General features: G+C 34.1%; 1 protein-coding gene and 1 non-coding gene across 2 annotated transcripts; one reads left to right on the plus strand and one right to left on the minus strand.

The window, feature by feature from the left end:
• The first annotated feature begins 1,540 nt into the window (after positions 1–1,540).
• On the plus strand, positions 1,541–21,248 carry LOC146131856 (short transient receptor potential channel 4-associated protein-like). The gene is made up of 17 exons (XM_083396614.1): positions 1,541–2,043; positions 2,590–2,721; positions 3,041–3,130; positions 4,301–4,465; positions 5,314–5,501; positions 7,910–8,073; positions 9,582–9,749; positions 10,795–10,904; positions 11,913–12,047; positions 12,881–12,995; positions 14,195–14,415; positions 14,713–14,853; positions 15,725–15,836; positions 16,539–16,645; positions 17,497–17,567; positions 18,943–19,072; positions 20,283–21,248. Exons 1-17 carry the CDS (start codon positions 1,885–1,887, stop codon positions 20,436–20,438), a joined length of 2,364 nt encoding a protein of 787 aa, XP_083252740.1. The 5' UTR covers positions 1,541–1,884; the 3' UTR covers positions 20,439–21,248.
• Trnaq-uug (transfer RNA glutamine (anticodon UUG)) lies at positions 7,301–7,375 on the minus strand. Its single transcript has one exon. It is a non-coding gene; the product is annotated as a tRNA-Gln (tRNA).
• Positions 21,249–22,461: the final 1,213 nt, after the last annotated feature.

Below are 22,461 nucleotides of genomic sequence, written 5' to 3' on the forward strand. Positions count from 1 at the left end.
GTCGTTAAAATGTGTCGCTAGAAAGGTATTTACTGAACACAAAAAAAGGAAGCATCTCGAAAGCTGACCAGTGTCATCATATTTCCGGAAGTAAAGTCCATATCGATTGTAGAAAAAACATAAATAAAGTATTAATTTTCTTGTTTTTAAATGCTAATGTTCAGTCATAATTCACCTTGAAAAAGTTGTATTTTTAAAGCCTAACTATAACTTTTAGTAAAGTTATCTATTAAATGGATGATAGCTGGTTCAATGGAAAATTGTAACTTGAAAATTATTGTTTAAGTTAATGGTAGTTTGGGTAATGAGCGTTGTTGGGCGCTGGTCTAGAATCCTACCACAGTTATGAAATTAACCCACAATATTTGGGTTAGGATGCGAGTTAGCGTTTGGGTGTGGGTGGGTCAAGTATTATTATAGTCTTTATTTAATAATAAAACTTGACTCACCCTAACCCAAACGCTAACCCTAACCCAAATGGTGTTTCGTTGTGGTAGGATTCTAGACCAGCGCCCGTTGTTGTTGTACACCAGTCCAGTCATTGTGAAAAGACTCAATTTCTAGTCAAGTCATTTATAAAATAACTTTGGTTTAAGTCAGTTTTCGTAAAACATAACAAGTCAAGTCTAAGTCATCAGTTGCCCAAGTCATTGTTAGGGCAAGTCAAATCATTGACATAAAATTAAACAGTAAACTGTGACAATTGGTATAAGCCTGTCTGTAAAGAAAGAACTCTCAATCGAAACCGCAACATATACATATATAACAAGCTAATTAGTTTGCGAGCAAAAAATTACATCAATAATCCAATTTTAGTATAAAATATTTATTGAAAACAACTAATTTTAACCTCAGTTATTTGTTATTGGTCAAAGTCAAGTTATTATCCAAAATCCTTCAGCCAAGTCAAGTCATTTGAAAAATGTGTCTTGATGGACTTTAAGCAAGCCATTTACTTAGGTTTTTTGTAAAAATAGTATTTTGAGAGTAAGCCGAGCATAATGGTTGGAGGTTGTAGTAAGATGTAATAAGAATATCAAAGCCCATACAGAAGTAGGTAGCATTTTGAACTTTTTGAATATGCAATTTTTGGTTCTACGGATATTTGAAATATTTAAAATGATACCTACTTCTGTATGGGCTTTGATAGGAGCTTTAATCAGCTGATATAATGAGTAAGTGATTATATTGGTCTATCTTTAATTAAAATTTTAACAAACCGTTTTGAAAACTTACAGACCATAGAATAAAATTCATTGCAATGCCCTATATACTAGTAACCACCCAGATTCGGCTTGAAAGCGGACCAACTGTTGTTGGTGACGAAGATGCGGATAGAGACATTATGGCGCATCTCGGAGCTAGTTTGGAGCAAACCGCTGGTAACCCGTTTAAAGAATGGGTCGTTAAGAAACCGGTGCGTAAAGTGCTAAACAGTTTGGAGAAGATTGGCTACAAAGTGATTGCTTCAACCGGAATTGGACAGACTGCAATTTGGACTCTTCACAAATCAAGTCAATCTTGATGAAATATATGTTTTGGTCTCTGCATTATGTGCAATAAATGTATCGTTTTAGTCTTCAAAAATATTTTAATCGAGAAATGCCAAATAAAATAGCTTTTCTGTTTAAATCGCAATAGGTACTTGTTGCAATTTTGTATTAGTTTTTAGTTTTAAACAAAATGTGCAATTTATGTTTATTCAATCTGAAATTGTACTACCATTTTCTGTGGTATTTCTGTAGAAAAAAAGATTAAAACCGTTTTGTTGCAGTCCTTGTCCTGCCAGTCATACCACAATATTTTTCAGATTTATTTTTGCTAAATTAGGCAAAATATGCACGATTTGTGGTTTTGGTTATTTGCCTTACGTTAGCCTGGTCAATGTCAAATATAAAAAGAGCGAAATTGGACCATAATCCTTTGAGCGTAGATCTGGAATCTAGAAAGGGAAAAATGCCCAAGCAAAAAAACAAAAATGCTTTCACACAAATTCGCAATTGCCAAATATATGGCAGAAAGAAATTTGGAAGAGTTGAGCAGGTAAAGGGTTAAATTGGTAATCGTTGTTCAAATGCTTATTCATGAAAATAACTTGAAGTATATAATTTGTTGTATGCTAGTTAAACATAAATTAAATAAAATAATTAAACTTTGGCAATTGCATAAAACTACATAATATTTGATTGAAGAAATGTTTTTTTTATTTTATTTTGTTTAAGTTGAAATAAAACACAAAATTTTATCACTTGCCCAAAACGTTCAGGGCCTATAGTCAACCAGTGTTACCACTTACCACTCCAGTCATTTGTAGTTTTATAAACTCTGGTCTTAGCTTAACATAATACAACATAAAATTAATGTATTTGTATTAATAAAAAATGTAATTGTTTTTAAATTATAATGTTTAATAAATTCGAGTTTTCAAATGAAGTGATATTAAATACCTGTTTTAAGGCATTTTTTACCAGTATTTAATTTGTTCTGTTAAATCCCATTACATTTTTTAATAACATTCAATTTTAGATAAAAGAAATATATATTCGTCAAATTTGAAGATTATTTTTCTAATTCGATTTTTGTTTCCAGCTGCCAAGAGACTTCTTTTCTGAAGAAAAAACTAGTCTTGCTAAAATCGTGATTGATTCTGTTTACGGCATGACTGCGATCCGGAATCAAGCAAAGGAAAAAACTCTGTTAACATTTACATCTGATGTTAAGGTAAGTCTTTAATTTGCACAGAGAAATAAACTACACCTTTTAAATTGTATTTTATTTACAAGTATAAGACCCTATTTTATAATTTCCCAAGTGAGCTATCAAAAATTGATACTTCAGTATTTGTTCATCAACACATTATTTATTAAGATTTGAAATTTGTAAACACATTCTACTGTAATATTGCGTATCTACTATAGATGTCTACTAACTCTAATATTGTTTATCTTCTATTCATATGTGTGTGTATCTTTTGTTGAATGCAAACTAAAATAAGTGTACATATGTGTAATAAAAAGAGACAAAGAATTTTGTTGTTTAGAAATTGATCAGTGCCCTTATTCCTGGAACACCTGAGGAACCAGCATCTACTGGAGCGGCCGAACTAGTTTGTTCCTTTGAACTAGTAGAGGTAATATTATATTTTAAATTTATTGCATTAATTTCCTAGAATGATACCATTTTCTGTTAAACAAGTACCCTTTAAAATCATTTTGTATTTCTTTCAGTATACATCTTACTCCAATTATAAAGTTGTTGGTCTGACAACCATTTTTTTTTATCAGATTAACAATTTTATATTTGATACAATGCCTGGTAGCAACAGTAAATTTTTTAAGTTATTGCTTTTGTAAAACTTTACAAACTGTTCATAATCTTCAGTAGAAAGAGAGTGGCCCAAATAATAGATAAAAGATTCATTCTTTTATTAGCAAACGTTTCCGCAAGTTCTTTTGCCATCCGCTTCTTTGCCATACTTTCGCCTTGCGGGTGTACTTTTCCGTTGCAGTTCTTATCACCGTTACTTTGCGACTTCCTTTTTTCTGTTTATATAGCGTTCTCCGAGCGTTTATATAGTAACTCGTTTTTATCTTAGCCTCACTTACCGCACTGATGATGGCAAAAGAACTTGCCGGAACGTTTGCTAATAAAATAATGAATGTTTTATCTATTATTTGGGCCACTCTCTTTCTACTGAAGATTATGAACAGTTTGTAAAGTTTTACAAAAGCAATAACTTAAAAAATTTGCTGTTGCTACCAGGCAATGTATCAAATATAAAATTGTTAATCTGACAAAAAAATGGTTGTCAGACCAACAACTTTATAATTGGAGTAAGATGTATACTGAAAGTGTTCCTATTTACAAACTGTGTTTAGTGTTCCTGTTTACAAACTGTGTTTTTGTTAATAATTATCAAACAGCTTATTTTATATTGAGCATACAGAGTTACTACAAAGCCTGTGAATCTTTTAAAAGTTTTAGACCGTCTTTGATTTGATTTTCACATTGAAAAGTCTTTGTAAAACCCTTTTTTTTTACAAAGGGTTTGAATGTCTTTTAATTTATTTTATGTACAGCTTAAGTTATTTGTTTAGAAAGTCCCAGTACAAACACAATTAAATAACTATTTTTAATTGTGTTGACCAAGGCATTAAAACTGTTTTGTTTTTGAATTGTATATATATAAAAAAAAAACGGCCCACTTTTAGGTCTTTAAAAACCTACAATCTTTTTTTAAAAAGTCTTTTTAATTTGTGGGGTAAGGTTAACCCTGTTTTAAAAGATCTTGTGTTTATAGGGTTTGCTGGAGTTTCTTGTCAGCGGATTATTCCATGATGCTTCCACTGCTAACATGACCTCCCCTACGACCTTGAACAGGTCACAAAGGATGCCTCCCTTTCCGAAAGAGAAGATTTCTACGGCAACATCAATTTTGCAAGTTGTTTACGAGTGCTTTGTGCAGGTGAGAATTTAACAGCAACATAATTCTACTCTTGTCACACAAAACCCAATTGATTTTTTTGAGTTTGTGTAAACGCTGTTAAATATTAATGCCTTGTTTATTTTGGCTCGAAGTAAATTAATGTGAACCTTGAACAACTGTAGCACTGCAGAATATAAATATTGCCTGTCTAGTTAAATGCTTAAGGCTTATTGTAATGGAAACAATACTTTGTCCAGGAAGAGATTAAATAGTTTTTATTATTATTAAATGAAAAATAATAACCGTTATCTATAGTAGGATTTAAAGTTTTGCAAATATTGTACAATGTACAGCTATTTATTTTATACCTTTTTCACATTTCTTTTGATCACATCTCAAAAATGACTAATTTGTTGTAAAAAAAACAACCCCATTTTTTAATGCTCTGTTAAATCTTAAAAGGCTTTGGTTTTATTTGCATGTACTACTAACCGGTTAATTTAACATCGTTTAAATAAAAACCACAACCCGTACTGCTTAAAAAAAATTCGCAAATCATGGCTGCTCCAATTAATTTGTCAAAATCTGGGCCAAAACATGCACTTGACCTAAATCCTTATTATTTTGTATAGGCACCAATACCACCCTAGTATCGGGCGTGTATTATAAATGGGTCCTATGAAAGTAGGAAAATGCTGATACTAACTGTTGACTGTTACTCATTAATATTTTCCTACACTTTCCACTCATACTCACAGAGTACAGTCAAAATGTTACCTACTTCTGTGTGGGTTTTGAAATTCCCACTACGTCTTACTACAACCTCCGACCATTATGCTTTGATATTGACTGTTGCACCTTAACATATGCCCACACTTTCCACCCAGGTGCCAGGTTACAGCGTGAGCCATCTGCGAAGGATTCCCGGTCTCCTGGAAGCTCTATTTTCGCTGCTTGCCGGATGCAACAACAACATCCCGTCCCTTATCAATTTTGTCCTTGAAGAAGTTCTCCTCTGTGGCTCCGAGTCTCCTTCCTCAATGCCTATTGTCCTCAAGGACATCAAAGGCCTTGCGTAAGTGAATATTCGAGTCGGAAAAACATAGCCTAGGACAGGCTGGCAGAATCTTGCCAGCCTTCTGGTGACAAGCATTTTTGGCGTAAATTCTTCGTTTTTTTAGTTGTGCCTCAAAACTTAAATGATCTGTTCGTCAAAGGAATGTATCAACCTTGTCATGTTTAGGCGATAAAAAATATTATTAAGAAGTAAACAAATAAAAATAAAGTTGCGCCGAAGGCGCAAAATTTTTTGTGACACAAAGAAATACTTATGGGGTATGCTGAAGTACCTGGGGGTGCACATGCCTGCTTTTTTTACTCTAACATTGTTACCTAGATAAGCTGTTTTGGGGCGAACTCATGTGCATACATGCAGCTTAAAATCAGACTAAAAAGCAAGAATTTTTTTTTTTTGAACTGGGAGAAATTTTTTAATGAAAAAACAACAGTGTGTTATAATCCAAGTTAATAGAAATTGTTTGCCGAAATTAGAGTCACACAGTAAAGTGCAACATGTCATAGTATGCATAATATCTCTTGGATGAATAGATATGCTCCAGAAACACAATAATAGCTAAACGAGGATGAAGTCCGCGGGAAGCACGAAATTTTTTTGAGTTTACGTAATTGAAACAGCCAAAAATATAGTTTAAGCCTTAGATTGAACAGCATGGCCTAGTACATCCTCGTTATGCCCATGCGAATGTCATACCTGTCTATTTAACAGGAATGGCGACTATCATGATTGCTTTTTTAACTCAATAAGAAGTATTTGCCAAATCAAGTAAAACTGCAAATACATAACAGTTCTATCGAAATTTAGTACTTTTTAAACTAATAAACAATCTATATTCCAAACACTGGCTTATCCCTGCTAAACAACATGCTTCGTACTTTTTTTAGAATGGCACAAAAAAGTGTTTTCTGCCAATTTTAGTGCGAAATGTTCCTTCATATTCAGCATTTAAAAAAAATATTGGATTGAATATGTGTAGAACAAGCACACGTTTGTTTGGAAAATCGATCTTTTAAAAAAAAATTAAAATTAATTTTTTTTTTTTTTTTTTTAATTTTTTTTTTAACCAATTTCTTCGGTTTTCTGTCTGATTCTTCGGCCGACATAGTCGTCAAGTCGCCAGCTTTCTGCCATACTGGCCTAGGAACACTATGCACCAATCTGTAATGTACCTTTTTAATCAATCTCAAAGCCAAAAAGGTTGACGATACACGCCTGTTTTATCATCATTTAAAATATTTGTACAAGTGCGTTTAGATAGTCGATAAAATTAACGCTTTTATTTAAAGTTAAAACAATCAATTGATGCAAGCATTTTGCAATGACAAGAAATCAGTCAAAAAATAGTTTTTGTTGTGATTGTACTTTTTTCAACGTTTTGGCAGTCACTACATCCTTTTTGGCTTTGCAATTCATTGTCAAGAATATAGCTTGGTTTCTCATTGTATAAATATATTTACACGGTAAAATATAATAACCGCCGAAACGTTCAAGAAAGACATGCAATTACCAGAAAATGTATTTTTGACTGATTTCCCACCATAAAAAATGCTTGCCTAAATTGATGATTTGGCACTTTAACAAAAAGGGTTAAAAACTGACTTTATTCTAATTTAAAATTATGAACCAATGAAACCTGAACACACACATGTGTGTTTGCAACTGAAATCTAGCCCTTCTGAAGCTGCTTTTTGACCAACGATTACGGCTTACATAACATTAGTATACCGAAAGCCATTGCAGACTCTTCACCGAATCTGTCGATCAATGATGCAAGCAGAGCAGACTAGAAAAAAACTAGCCTGCAGTGAGGTTCGAACTCACGACCTCCGGTCAAGCCGGGACCATCGCTCTACCAACTGAGCTATGCAGGCTCAGAGAGGAGAGAGTCGAGAAACAACCATACGCCAATGCTTGCTCAATTTGTTAGTACAAGCAACCTCATATTGAAGGGCATTCACAGTAAATTAAAAATATGAATAAATAAATATGTCAAAATCTCAACAGTTTTTCTCAAAGGTAGAAAAACAAACAAAGTAATTCAATCATTTAAATTTTGGCACAGAGAATAAACTAAATAAAATTATTGGAAATAAGTTACACAGACTAAAGTTTTTTTCCTTGCATATATAAGTTTTTTATTACTCTGAATTTTTAGGGTGCATAGGTTTTTAAAGCGTCATAGAAAATAAACCAAAAAATATATTAAAAATAAGTTATTATTTAGATTAAAGTTTTTTTTCCTGGCACACATAAGTATTTTATTACTCTATTCCTTAGCTTGCATAGGTTTTAAAAGCGGCATTGAAAAAAGAATCAAAAAAGTTAAGTTAAAAACACTTTTTCGTGGCATACATTGTTATTTTATTACTCAGTATTTTTAGCATTTAACTTTTTTTTTTTCTCAGGGATATGATCGAAAACCTGAAAGGAAACACTTTATGCCAGTTCTGCCACCTGCTTTCTGCAGTGATGTCGGACATTGAGTTTGTAGCTTCATCGCACAACTCACTGGAGAAGCACGACCAGTGGCTGCACACCTCGGGGTCAGGGGTCACGCAACTCAATCACGGTAAATTTGGAAAACAAGCAATTTCTTTTTCATAGTTTTAATGTGGATATTGCCAACCTCATACCTAAATGTAATTTTTGTTCTTTTTAGGCGTTTAAAAAAACAATTAATTTAAATATCTTCAAGAGTTTATGCTTTGTTCTAACAGCGGTTTTGTTTTGTCCAATATTTTAAAAACCTAACAATTAAAACCAGGAATAAAAGAGATCAATTAGGTTTTGTGTACTGCAGTAAATTGCTTGTCTATCTCTTACCATTGTTTCCCAACCTTTTTCAGTTTGTGCTTTTTATACAAGTTTTATTGTGTGACCCACAATGAGACAAGACCAAGCAAAAAAGTTACATAAAATGTGCATATTTACTACTGGCGTACGTACTGAAATAGTTACAATAAAACTCAAAGTTTAAAAAAAACTCAAAGTTTTAAACAGGATCAGACATTTGTTAAAGGAATATATATTTCGCCTATGCTGGAATCGTCAGTTCCTTATTCAAATAGAATCTCTTTATATTCCTTTTAAAAAATGTCTGATCCTGATTTTACTCTCGTTTTTAAACTTCGAATTTTATTGTTTATATACGACTTTATACGCGTCAGCGGAACAGTGATCGCAAAGCAAAAACCTGCGGCCAATGGTTTTGGATTCCATAAAGATACGCCCTTCTATTAAAATAGTTAATCGACACAACACATCCAACTGTTACGTATTTGTTATATTGTTGCATAAATGTTACGTAATGAGAATGCAATAATTTCCCGGTCTAACAGAAAACTGTAGCATTTAGAAATGCTTCGCGACCCACATGAAATAGACCCAAATTCCTGCCTTAATTATAAAAAATAATTCCAATTTGGTAAAAAAATAATTAAAGTCATCAAACAATCCTATTCAAACACAAAGAGTCTTACTATTCCATGCGAATAAATTAAGTTGAAATGATGATACTGGAGTTACTTTGATAAAGTAAAGCTACTTGAGTCCATTCTGCTCAGTGATTTTCAACCGAGGTTAAATGGAAGTTTATGGAACTGTTGTAAAATGAAGAAATTACTTGCGAAACACCTGATGATCTTTCACAAAACACTCGTTGAAAATCTCTGCATTAAAACACATAAATTTTATTAAAAATCTCTACATTAAAACAGATAAATTTCATTAAAAATCTCTACATTAAAACACATAATTTTTATTAAAAATCTCTACATTAAAACAGATAAATTTTATTGAAAATCTCTACATTTAAAACACATCAATTTTATTAAAAATCGCTGCCTTTAAGAAGCATACATTTTATTGAAAATCTCTGCATTAAAACACATAAATTTTATTGAAAATCTCTGCATTTAAAACACATTGAATTTTATTCCTTTTATTATTATTTTTATCTTAGCATTCACGTCATTTGGTATAAGATAAAACGGACGAAATACTTGCCTGAAATATCGGGTATGAGAGCAGCTCAAATCTAAAACATCGTTACCATCGTTACCACCACTTTCTGCGCAGAATTCCTACTGCGCATCCCGCTTTTTCTCGAGAAGATGTGCGCCACCTTGTGTCGACCGCTGCACTCATCGGACGGCACGCAGCCGGTGGACTTTGTGACGCAAATTCTCACCCAGGCCCTGGGACTCGACGAAACTGAATTCAGCCGCCTCATTGAGTACAATCATGGTATAATATGACTTATACTTGTTTCTATAGTTACACTTTAAGTCAGGGGTTCTTAAACCTCTTGGGGGGGTTGGTCGACTAGTTTTAGAGATGAAAGGTCTAATTAAAGAACTAGTATATACTTAAGAAGTAGTCCTAATTAATTTTTCAAAGAAAACGCTTTAATTGAAATTAAACGGTTTTGCACTGAATGTATAGTTGGACTGCATTTCAATTTCACATTTTCGGACCGAAATCAGTAGACTTATGAAGTCTATTTGTATTGTGATGTCAATTTATGACATCATTTTGGAGAATTTCTTGCATACCGGGGTCCATGGAAAGCAAAAAATAAACTTAGGGGTCCGCGGTAAAAAAAGTTTAAGAACCCCTGCTTTAAGTAAACCCAACGGGCACGACTATACTTGGTCTTAATTGCTGTGAAAATGGCGTGAGCATCTGTTAAGACCTAAAAAATTGGGTGTTGGTAAGATGTTTAAAATTAATAAAGACATTTTCGAAACGGTCGCAAATTGTTACCTTCTTCTGTATGGGCTTTGATATTCTTATTACGTCTTACTACAACCTCCAACCATTATGCTCCAAAGCTCATCTAACGTTTGTAAAATTTACCGCGGACCCCTAAAATTTTTTTTTTGGCCTCGCGTGGACCACAATAGGTAATTTTTTTTTTAAATTACGTCATGAATTTACGTCACAATACAAATAGACTTCATAAGTCTGCTGATTTCGGTCCAAAAATGTGAAAGTATAACGGAGTCTTAATGCATTCGGTGCAATACCGTTTTATTTTTAATTAAACTGTTGTGTTTGATAAATTGATTACTTCTTAAATATACACTAATATTTCAATTAGGTCTTCATGGACCCCCTAAAACTAGGTGACGGCCCCTAAGGGGTCCATGGACCGTAGTTTAAGATCCCTGGTCTAGTGTCTTTAAAGTTTAATTTAACATAATACTTTAGTGAAATTGCTTTCAATTAACTGCCGCTTTGTAATTTGCTTCTCATTTTTTCTATCAACTTATTTTTATTTACTCTTAAGATGAGTCAGACAGCGTCTTCATCCAGATGAGCTTGATCCAGGAGAAGACTACCAGAGCTGATCTCTTCCTCATAATTAGTCTTCTTCTCTCCGGGAAGTTTCGCGAGGAGGTACCGTATCCAAAACGCATCCACGTTTATCATTCGTTAGCCACAGAATTGGTGTTTTTGCACAGAATTTATATAAAGTAGAATAGCCTTTTTTTGAAAATTATTTCATCTTGATTTCAGTCAAAACATAACTTAGACATAAGCCTTTGGTTCTCAACCTTTTTCTTCCCATGGGCCCCTTTAACCGCTATTCAAAACTTAATCCACCCTTAAAAAACAGTGCAAGTACCTGTCAATATTTCAGTACAAAAAAGAGCAATACCTCTTGAATAGTGTAAACTTTATTAGTAATATTTTAGTATATTTCAATCCCCAACGTTTTTTGTCAAATTCCAAATTCCCCCTTAAACTTTAAAATCCCCCAAACAATCACTCGTTTTTCAAAATTTGAACTCACGTAGATCTAACTCTAATTTCCAATACCAGACTTTACGCACCAAATAAAGGGTTCCAACAACCGAATACCCGGGTGAGTCTAAACCTAAGTCGAACTATCTAGGTAAAACTGGAAATAGACATCGTTGTAAAGCACTTTTCCTATAGTTACTTTATAACTTTGTTAACCTTTAAGTCAAATCAACTTAAACCCCTTACCAAACAAAATCTTAAATAAGATTTCCCATGTTTTTGCGTAAAAACGATTTCTAGTTGCGAAACTTTACTCGTATTACTCGTCCGATTCTAAATAAACTTTGATCCAAATTATAACAGATTTCTAAACCCAAGGTCTTTATAACTCTTCCTTGTTTTTAAACACGTTTCCCGAGGTTAGTTATTTTTACTCGTTACTAACATCGGAATTTACTCGTCACCCTTTAAGTCTAACCAACTTGAAGCTTCCTCAACCCCCAACTTTCCGAACATTTTTTTTTGTAAAAAATGTTTCCAATGTTTCTTGCGTAAAAACTATTCATAGTTACAATCCAAGCTTACTCGTATTACTCTCACCTGGAACAAGAATTTTCTCATATTACCCATATGACTCTAACCCGAACTTTTACTCTGCAGGTGCAATCTCGCCTTGTTCGATGTCGTTTCGTCCAAAGCCTCCACAAGACCTTCCGTTCTATTGTTTGGGAAAACCCTCTTAACAACAACTTCCACCAAGTCCATGAAGGTCCAGGTCACGAGGAATGTAGTCCTGTGAGTTGCTTCTGTGGAATAATTGTTGTATAGGTTGTAGTACGACGAAGTAAGAATATCAAAGCCCATAAGTAGGTAGCATTTTAAACGTTTTGAATAACTCTTTATTCATTTTCAACAATTGAAAACTTGGCAAGACGTAGTAAGAATATCAAAGCCCATACAGAATTAGGTAGCATTTTAACCGATTCAAACAACTCCATTTATTTCAAACATATTTTTTTCATAATTTCCAATACGAGTTATTCGAAACGTTTACAAAATGCTATTTATTTCTTTTGGGGCTTTGGTATTAATTCTACGTCTAACTACAACCTCCATTTCTCCAACAAAATTTTAAGATTTATTTGAAATATTCCCAAAATGTTACATACCACTTTATGTGCTTTCGTATTCCTACTAGTTTATTAATCTGATTTATCGTTTAAACGAAAGAAAATAAATACTAAATTGAAAGGTTAGCCTGTAGTGAGATTCGAACCGACGACCTTGACAATTTGTTAACTTTTAATTTATTCCTAATTTTCTGTGAGTAATTTCAACTAACACTAACACCAATTAGAAAAAATATATTATAAGCACAAAACCCTTTTTTTTGTAACGATTTCAAAACAAGATATGTAAGTTTCCTAACGATAAGTACAACACATTTTCAAAGCAAAAGACTCAATATAATGACTAATTTATATATAAAAAGCTGGTTTAACAGTATAGCAAAAAGAGCTTGCCCACAGTGCAATTCAATCCTACTTACAAAGCGCCGTTCTAAACCTTTATTTCGATCTATATGACGTCATAACATGTCGATTCAATGTGTGGTTGTTGTTATTTAGAACACAGTGATTCGCATCCAGTTTCTTCGCCTGATGCATTCTGTGGCGGACAGCCACGCCAACAGATACCTACTGCTGTCGACTTATGAGGCTGAGAAGCTAAAGGCATATGCTGGTGAGTTATAACTTGTCTGTGCTGTAAACATGTCATTTTTAAATGAAAATATTCCAAATCATGTTGTTTGCAAAATAACGTCAATGTCAAGTCGTTTGCATAAAAAACAAACCTCAGTCAAGTCATTTGCAGAATAATTTGAGTCCAAGTCATGCCATTTTTAAAATACCTTAAATCCAAGTCATGTCATTTGCAGCTTAACTTAAGTTCAAGTCAACACTGTGGCAAAATAAGTAAAAGTCATGTTATTTGAAAAATACAGAAGTCCGAGACAAGTAAGGCGCTTACTTTACTGCTCAGTGTTCTCTCTGTTGTTTACTTAACTGCATATAGTATTTTTATCAAAATATCAACGAGCAAAAATACATTCCTAATATTTTGGTCAAACCAAGCTGAAGAGCTTGTCATTGTAAAGAGTCCATACTCTCTTCGTATATTAACAAATTTGCAGGCATTTACTTTTTTCTTCGGGTGAATTTAGGTTTAAAACCTAGTGGCTAAAGGGGTCTACGTGGTGAAAAAAGTTGAGAACTTGTGGAGACCCACAATGCGTTGGGTAAAAGAAAGTTGTTAGATAACATTGGGGGCGAGTTAGAATTTTCACATTAGGTAAGCGACTGACTTTTACCTTTTTAAACGTAATAAAAAAAACAACATATTTTCGCCATTCTGCATCTTAGCTTACACAACCGCAACGACTGTTTATACTTTGGAGCCAAGTTTAATGGTATTGGCTATATAATAAAAGTTTGGGAACCAACAATCTTCATAACCTAGTTAATTGTAACCTATATGTCAGGGCTACTCAATTGGCGGACCTTTTCAGTGTTGAATCTGGACCTTATCTGTCTCAGTATTTACTTAGAAATGCGATTTAATGAGTTTTTTCTTGGCAAGCAATTACTGCTGTTTATTCAAAATCCCTTTCTAGTAACGGGCATTACATAATTCTCAGTTGAAGCGAGGATAAATTATACCCTATTAGATTTTGTATGACTGTAAATTATTTCATGAGAGTTATAACGGACCTAACCAAATTTTCAACTTTTGTAACTGGACCTTTGCTAAAAATAGTTGAGTAGCCCTGCTATATGTAGTTAAACAGTTACCAACTTCATTGTCCAAACGTTCCAGTAAAACAATGTCCATTATTGACGACACAAAATCACGTATTCCTTCAAATCAACTTTATATCCAAGTTGAGCACAACCTTCCGATCCCGGACGACCTGCGTGACCTTCAAACTTCGACCTTGTACGACGGGGAGGAGGGGATGCTCTCCCAGATAGTGTCCCTCCTCAGGCAAGAACTCCCAACCTCCTGCGTCCGCTTCTGGATCACAAGAGCGATGGAGGCGTTCCTTAGAGGAGGAACTTGTCCTCTTGACCAAGCCTTTCTACTTGAAAAGAAACTAATAGAGGTGAGTTTTAGAGTTTTTTTAGTTTTTTAATAATATTTTTTCAACTCGTTTCTGTTTGACAATAAACGAGTCGAGGGTGCTTTACTGTTTTTTGGATAAAAATAATTTTAATATTTTGTTCACAAAAAAGTATATTTTAAACTTTCTGTTTTTTTATTTTAATTTGTTTTTGCGATAGTTTTTTATTTATTTTTTATTTTTTGAGCAAAAAAATGCTAAAACGATATTGGGTCGCGACCCATAGGTTGGGAAACACCGTTTCATTAGTTCCAACTCCTTTTAAAATATGTTTTGCAGGAGAGCATGAGCTTAGTGTTGAGCACCGATGCCAGAGTGGATACTGTAATGCAAGGAAACTTCGATTTTCTTTCAACAATAATGCGACGCAATGTTCGCGCGTTCGTCATCTGTGAGCGAACAATGGACTGCACGGCCAAGGTACGTCGTCTAAAAAAATAAAATAAAAAATAAAAAAAAATAAAAAACGATTACTTCGTACAAAATTATTACGAAGGATGGCTTTGAATTCAAATCAGTACTGGCCCGGACGAAATAACACTCGCAAAAGTCTGCAGATTTTCGTTATATCTATAAGTTTATTCGCACAATTCGTGACGTACCTAACTGTACTACAGTCATAGTTCTCGTATGAACCTCGATTACTTTCAGGACTTTTAAATGCGTAGGACCAGGGTTTTTTTTAAGGTTTGGTTTGGGTGACCGCTAAGTAGTTTTAAGAGACCGCAAGTGTTTCATTTTAATACCAAAAAGTTGCAAGTCCAAAATTTGGGAAACCGCTGGAGAAATTTGGGAAAACACACCTTAAAAAACACTGGTAGGACTCTAAATACGTTGCGATGATCACCAAACCATTAATTGAAACTGCTTTAGCAAGATTTGTTGCAGGGGTTTAAATGTTATCCCGAATCAGTCACTATACACCAGTCGCTCTAAAGCTTTTTTACTGCGGCCCCTTTACAATTTACATGGACCAGTGGCCGCATGAGATAACGTTATAAAACAAATAGATTTCAAAAACGTTATGTTTTCGAGCCAAAAATGTGAAACTAAAGCGCATTCAGCGCAAATGCGTTTTGTTTTAAGTAAACTTTTTTTGAAATAAACCATAATATAAAACATAATTTTAGCGTGTATGTAATACATCTACCAGTATTACAACCTATATGTTGTCTGTTTAATTTTTATTTTCCGGACTTTACTTTTCATTTTAAATTTAAATTATGTTTTATTGGCAAAGAACAACAAACTGTTTAACAAGAGACATTCACGTTTTGTCTTGTTGTTATAGTTCCAGCTTTTGCTTGATGTGATCGACGATAGTTTGGTGGATTCGAACATGTTTGTGCGTTGTGTGATCCTTACAATACACCACGTCAGACGCAATGAACCTCAGCACATCGGTAAGTTTCACTGTACAACACGGGTTTCTTAAACTAGTCCGTGAACCCCTTGAGGGTATGTGCTTTTGTGTGGGTGATCAATGAAGAGATTTTTCGAATCTTAAAGAATAAAATAAAATAGCTTGATAACAAATTGCAAAGCCGAAAGGTCGAGTAGATCGACATCATCTTGAATAAGACGATGTGGTACGAACTTGTATCATCTTCAGTAAATATAATGTCGATCTACACGAGCTTTTTGGCTTTGCAATTTATTATCAAGCTACATGACAGATCCGTCCATAGTGTACCCAAAAGAAAATAGTTTAATTAAAAAAAAACGTGTTGACGCCTTCTGCTTAAATGTATTTAGACTTTATTTCAGATTGAACTTTTTGTCTACTTGTTGTATGACGTCATTTCTTATAATTTTTATAAAAAAAAATATAATTCTAGGCCAAAAAACATTTAAAACCACGGTAGAAGGTCTTAACTTTCTGTTTAAGCTGTTCAATGTTGTATGTATGTAAAACAATTCTCTTGATGAAAAAATTAAAGAATACTCGATTTAATGACAAGAATAAAACTAAGATGTTGGAAAATTTGTTTTTGTCTTTTTAAAATTGTGTCTGAATTGAATAAAAGCTAAAAATTGATTTAAAATAAAATTTCTAGTGGAAAATTTGTCTTTGATTTTTTTAAATATTTATTATGACGTAACAGGCGCCCTCTCGAGTTCCCGTTTGTTACGTCACTTTGACGACTTCAATTACCGCGTCAAGGTAGCCGCTCGGCTCATCCGACTTCTAACAGTGCCAACCCTTTCCCAGGTGAGTTTAAAGATTTTTTTTGATTTTTTTAATCTAACGACTCTTACCTTTTTAATTATGTAACTATCTGAATTAATTCAAATCGGACATGATTTTTTTTTGTGTTTTTTAAGCATTCGGAAAATATAGATTAATATCCAAGCTCTCCATGTCTATGAAAACTAAATCACCAGTCAACCAGAAAATACATTAGAATTTAGCGTAATCGAAAGAGTTTACCATTTTTAATAGTTTATCGTTTTTTTTTAAGTTATTTTTGAAATAAATTGACTTAAACTCAAGTTATTTCACAAATGACTTGAATTAAACTTAAGTTATTTCACAAATGACCTGACTTAAACTTAAGTTATTTCACAAATGACCTGACTTAAACTTAAGTTATTTCACAAATAACTCGACTTAAACTTAAGTTATTTCACAAATGACCTGACTTAAACTCAAGTTATTTCACAAATAACTTGACTTAAACTTAAGTTATTTCACAAATGACTTGACTTAAACTTAAGTTATTTAACAAACGACCTGACTTAAACTTAAGTTATTTCACAAATGACTTGACTTAAACTTAAGTTATTTCACAAATAACTTGACTTAAACTTAAGTTATTTCACAAATGACCTGACTTAAACTTAAGTTATTTCACAAATGACTTGACTTAAACTTAAGTTATTTCACAAATGACTTTACTTAAACTTAAGTTATTTCACAAATGACCTGACTTAAACTTAAGTTATTTCACAAATAATTCGACTTAGACTTAAGTCATTTCGAAATGACTAGTTTACAACAGTGTTGTGAAGTTAAACCCCGAGTTGGAGTAAAATTAATTTGTTTCTCACATCTTGTTCCAGGAGAATGTGAGCTGCCTCAACACGAGTCTACTCGTTCTTATACTCGCCCACAGGGAAGGAAAGCTACCCGCGTAAGTAGAACTTGTTTTGATGCTACCTATACTACAACAGGGTTTAATTTCAGCTTTTTAGGCAAATCCTTTCAAAACGATTTGTAAATGTCGGGAGTCTAAAAATTAAAAAGACACAAACGATAAATTATTGGAAATAGATATATTTGTCAATAAGATAATACAATGCAAACCGAATATTTGAAAAAGAAGATATCTCCTCGCCCTAATGCACGTTAGTGACGACAATGACTTCGAATGGTAGCAAAACAGTAGACTTTGTTGTCTCAGTCAAAATCAGTCACTATAGGTTCTAGTTTATAAAAGAGAAATATATTTCGCCAATCACGGCATCATCAGTCCCTAAAAAAAACTTTTATTTTAGAGACTGATGATGCCGTGATTGGCGAAATATATTTCTCTTTTATTTATATTTTTAACCTGGTCGCGTAGTTTGTTGCTCTAGGTTTTATGATTATTTTCCTATTATTTTTAAATTCTACCACCTGGTTTACGTGCTTACATTATTTTGTATTCGTTTTTTTTTAGAGACTGATGATGCCGTGATTGGCGAAATATATTTCTCTTTTATAAACTAGAACCTATAGTGACTGATTTTGACTGAGACAAGAAAGTCTATACTGTTTTGTTTTTAAGATAATATACAATGCATATTTTTTTAAGACCTCAAATACGTCCAGTATACCATTAACTTTTATAAACGGATTAAAACATTTACTGCCAAATACAAACTCACCCGGAGTAAAAGAGTTTTGTTTTTAATCTTACCTACGACAATAGGGTTTTATTCTTATTGCAGTTTTTGTGCCAATCCATTCAAACTGATTTGTTAATCTCAGGGGTTCTAAAATCAAAAACAATAATAACTAGATAGTAGTAGATAGTTGCAAAGAACTTATACCTTTACGTCACACTATATTTTTGGATATTTGACCAGCAATTAAACGCCCTTAATGAGGCAGACCCCTACACCCCGAACACTGCATCCATACGAACGACCTTGCATATAGTCTTTTTCTATAATCCTTGAAAAAAATTGATCTAGATCTAGAACAAGGCAAAACAAACCCAAACAATTTTTTGACCAAAACAAGATATGTTCCTGCAATAAATTTCTCCGGCTCATATAATTCGTTGAACACGAAAAGCATTTATGTTTTACGTTTAAAAAATACGTCAAATGCTCGAAAAGCTCCTATAAACGGATCAAAACATTTACTGCCTCACCTGAAATCCTACTTAAACCTACACCACACATACGCAATGTGTATTCTGTGAATAAGCCCTTCTCACCGGACGAATAATTTATTTTACACGAAATCGGCTTTTATTCTTTCGCTATTGTCTAACCACGCCCCGCTTTATGACGTCACAGCTACCTGGCGGGCTTGCGCGACATGGTGGACGGTTGCGGGTTGTTGCGCAATCTCGAGCAGTTGCTAAAGTTCTGGGATGCGCACTACAACCTTCCAATGAAGAAAACCGACTGCAAATCGCTAGAAACGGTAAGTGGTGATCGCAGCGTTTTGTTCACAATCGTCGAAACAAAACTCAAAAAGATAAGTGGTGTTCGCGGAGCTTATAATAATATAAGGCTTATATTATATGTGTTTCTTAACCCATGGCTCGCGACCCAAAACTCAAACGGTAAGTGGTGTTCCTGCAGGGGTTAGATCAGTGTTTTTCAACCCATGGGTCGCGACCCCGAAGTTGTGTGGCCGTTTGATTTGGTTGGTTCGCTGATTGTGTTAGTTTTGTATAGTTAGATTCATTGAGATTCTTTATGAGCGAGATCTCTCTTTAATTTACGGAAATGTGGAAGCAGTACGAGGTTGTAGTTAAGAATATCAATGCCCATACAGAAGTAGGTAGCATTTTGTAAACGTTTTGAATATGTGGAAATTGAATTATGAGATATACACTAGATCAGTGGTTCTCAACCGCCGGTCCGCGTCACCTTTCCTGCCGGTCCGCCAAATATATTACAATTTTAAATCTCGACGACAAAATGCAAGATGCTGATTGCTTGTCCATCAAATTTAGAACTTAGCCAGCTTCGTAATTTGCAACATATAGAGTTAATGGTCTACTTTGGACTTTATCGTACGACACAATGCAAGTGTTGTGCCCAACTGTTTAAAAGTAGGCTACAGATCGTTTAAGCCTTAAATTTTAGGACCAGTTGTATGTGAAAAACTTTAATAGAACCACGTATAACATGTATGATATCAAAGAGACAGAAGCAAATTGCTCATTGAATTTAAGTTTCCATTCTTTGCGTTTAAGTTGCATACTTTTGTTTTAATTACATTTTGGGTTGATTTTAATTTTTGAAAAAAAAGGTCCACCGGTCCGCAAAATTTGTTTTGAAATTTTACCGGTCCCTAAGATAAAAAAAGGTTGAGAACCACTGCACTAGATGTTTCGGAAATGCTTACCGAAATATGTAATGGCTTATTCAGGCTTATAGAACAAACAAGCCAAGCCAGAAAAACAACTTGCTTGTAATACTGTCTCAAAATGTTTAGTAAAGAGAATCGTTTTTCGCTCTTATACTCGCTCTTATTATTTGGTCGCCGCGAAAAAAGGTTGAGAAACACTTCTGTTTGCAAGTTAACTAAAAGTAACTGTCAACTAAGATCTTCTTTCGATTGAGCTTATAAATCCCATATTCTAGTTATAATCTCGCGTTTAAAAGCCATTGTTTCTTCGCAGAGTTCCGGCGTTAAGTTCGAGGAATGGCGTTCGGTGGTTTCCCTTCTGCTCAGCAGCGACCCCGTGCGGACGACGTCGATACGTCATCACTTGGAAAATCCGCTCGATATTCTGCACACGACGCACAACGTTCTGCAGTGCAACCGCACCTCGTAACGTGTTTACGTAACGTTTGCGTAACGTTTGCGTAATGTGCTTGATGCGACGTGACGTTTGAAAAGGGATAAATGTTAATTAGCGTTAGGTCCTCAATATTGGACCCTAATTTCATCAAAAAACAACGTTTTACAGTGCACCTTGTAATGTATGCGTACGCGCATTACGTACGATTGTGCTAAACATACAAACGTGACTGGATTACGTAAAATACGTGCGTGAAGAGGGTTAAACTCTGAATTTACGCGGGGTCCGTAGCTTGGCCGCACATATTATCGACGCACCTCACTACTTGCGTAACGCATACGTAACGTAAGTGCGTCAATACGTATATAATTCGGCGAAAGGGGTAAATTTGGACAGGGTCGCTTAATTTGACAGCGTATATCGCCAAGGTCACGTTACGCGCGCATAGCCTCAAATATCGTTGATTTTCTACCAACAGCATAATAAACTGAGACGTAATTGTGTCGGGGTTCTTGCAAAACGTTGTTGGAATAAATATGCCACTATTACCAAATTTTGTAAATGCTTCGACATTTCTGCGACGATTAAGCCCTTAAAAGCGATTTCTTGGTATGTTTTTGAACGAAAAAGACTATCAAGGGGTAACCCTAGTAGAACACGGGGAAAAACCTAATTCAAGTGCATTTTTTGAAAAACAAAATCAGGTATGTTTTTTCCTCCGAGGTTTTTTGTTTGTTTATTTCTTTCGCTGAAAAAAAAATCCTGATTCTAACCCGAAAAAGATTGATACGCCTTTTTAAATTCTTTGAAATGTGCAAACATTTTTTATTAATTCATATGCGGTGTTTTTCGGGCTTTTAATAATGTTGAACTGAAGGCCTTTAACATGCCTTATTTGTTTTTCTATGATTTAACATCTGCGAATCCTGTCACATTTTCAGTATTTTAACCTTAATTGACATATCAACCATCCTTTTAGGGAACTTTCTTTAAGTTAATATTTTTTTAGGCCCTGTTCTATCTTAAAAAATTCCGTTCATTGTTTGCAGCATTTTTGCGAAATACATAAACCTTGATTCTTATAGAAGAAGTTGTAGTAAGAATAGCAAAGCCCATATAGAAGTAGGTAACATTACGAACGTTTCGAATAACTCTATTAATTTTAAACATAATGAGAAGAAAATGTTTGATTAAAGAGTTATTCAAAACGTTAAAAATGATACCTAATTCTATATACGGGCTTTGATAACAGAAGTAAATTTGCAAATTTTGTCAAAAAAAGATATTGTTTCCTCACGAATTTTTCGTAAAGTGTATATACGATTAAGTTTCTTTTTGCCTAGCAGTAAGAAACTGGGTATTAAAAAACGTTTTTTTTTTTTGTGTGTTTTTATTTAACTTCAAAAAGCTGTTTAAATTTCTACGCTTTTCATTTTTTGTTGGTGTTCGCTCGCTCTGGCTCAGATTTTTCACCCACTTTACAATGGATAACAGACATCAGCGAAATTTTCAAAGTTTCCTAAAAGTTAAATCTTCGAAATTTTCGTTTCACTTGCTTTAATTTGAAAAACTTCGCCGTAAACCATCTTTCACTATTTTTTGTTAATTTCTTATCCGGAATGGCTTCGTTTCACTTTTGTAAAATTACTTTTCTTTCGGAAGATTTCTACTCGGGCTGCAGAGTCGGACTCGGGATTCGGGACTCGACAGAGTAGGTTTATTTTGCTAACGTCCAACTCAATTACCTGAGTTAGACTACTTAAGATTACCTTAACCAAAAAAACGACGTGCGCATGCGCAATTACGTTGTACCAAATTGAAAACGGATAAGGCCGCAAACTGTGAATTATAAACGTGAAAGAGCATAATTTGTTTTTTTTCTGAGTTATAACACCTATACGAGTATATCCGCCGTATTTGATACGTTAATGGGAAGAGTACGGGCTGTAGAGTCGGAGTCGAACCCGGGACTCGGAAATGATAAATTTCACCAGACTCCGTAATAAGGCTACTTTTTTCGGCCGAATTCGGGCTCTGGTTGTTTCTAACCGACTCC

The sequence above is a fragment of the Ascidiella aspersa genome, chromosome 9 (assembly GCF_963924565.1).
Source record: "Ascidiella aspersa chromosome 9, kaAscAspe10.2, whole genome shotgun sequence".
Classification (NCBI taxonomy): domain Eukaryota; kingdom Metazoa; phylum Chordata; class Ascidiacea; order Phlebobranchia; family Ascidiidae; genus Ascidiella; species Ascidiella aspersa.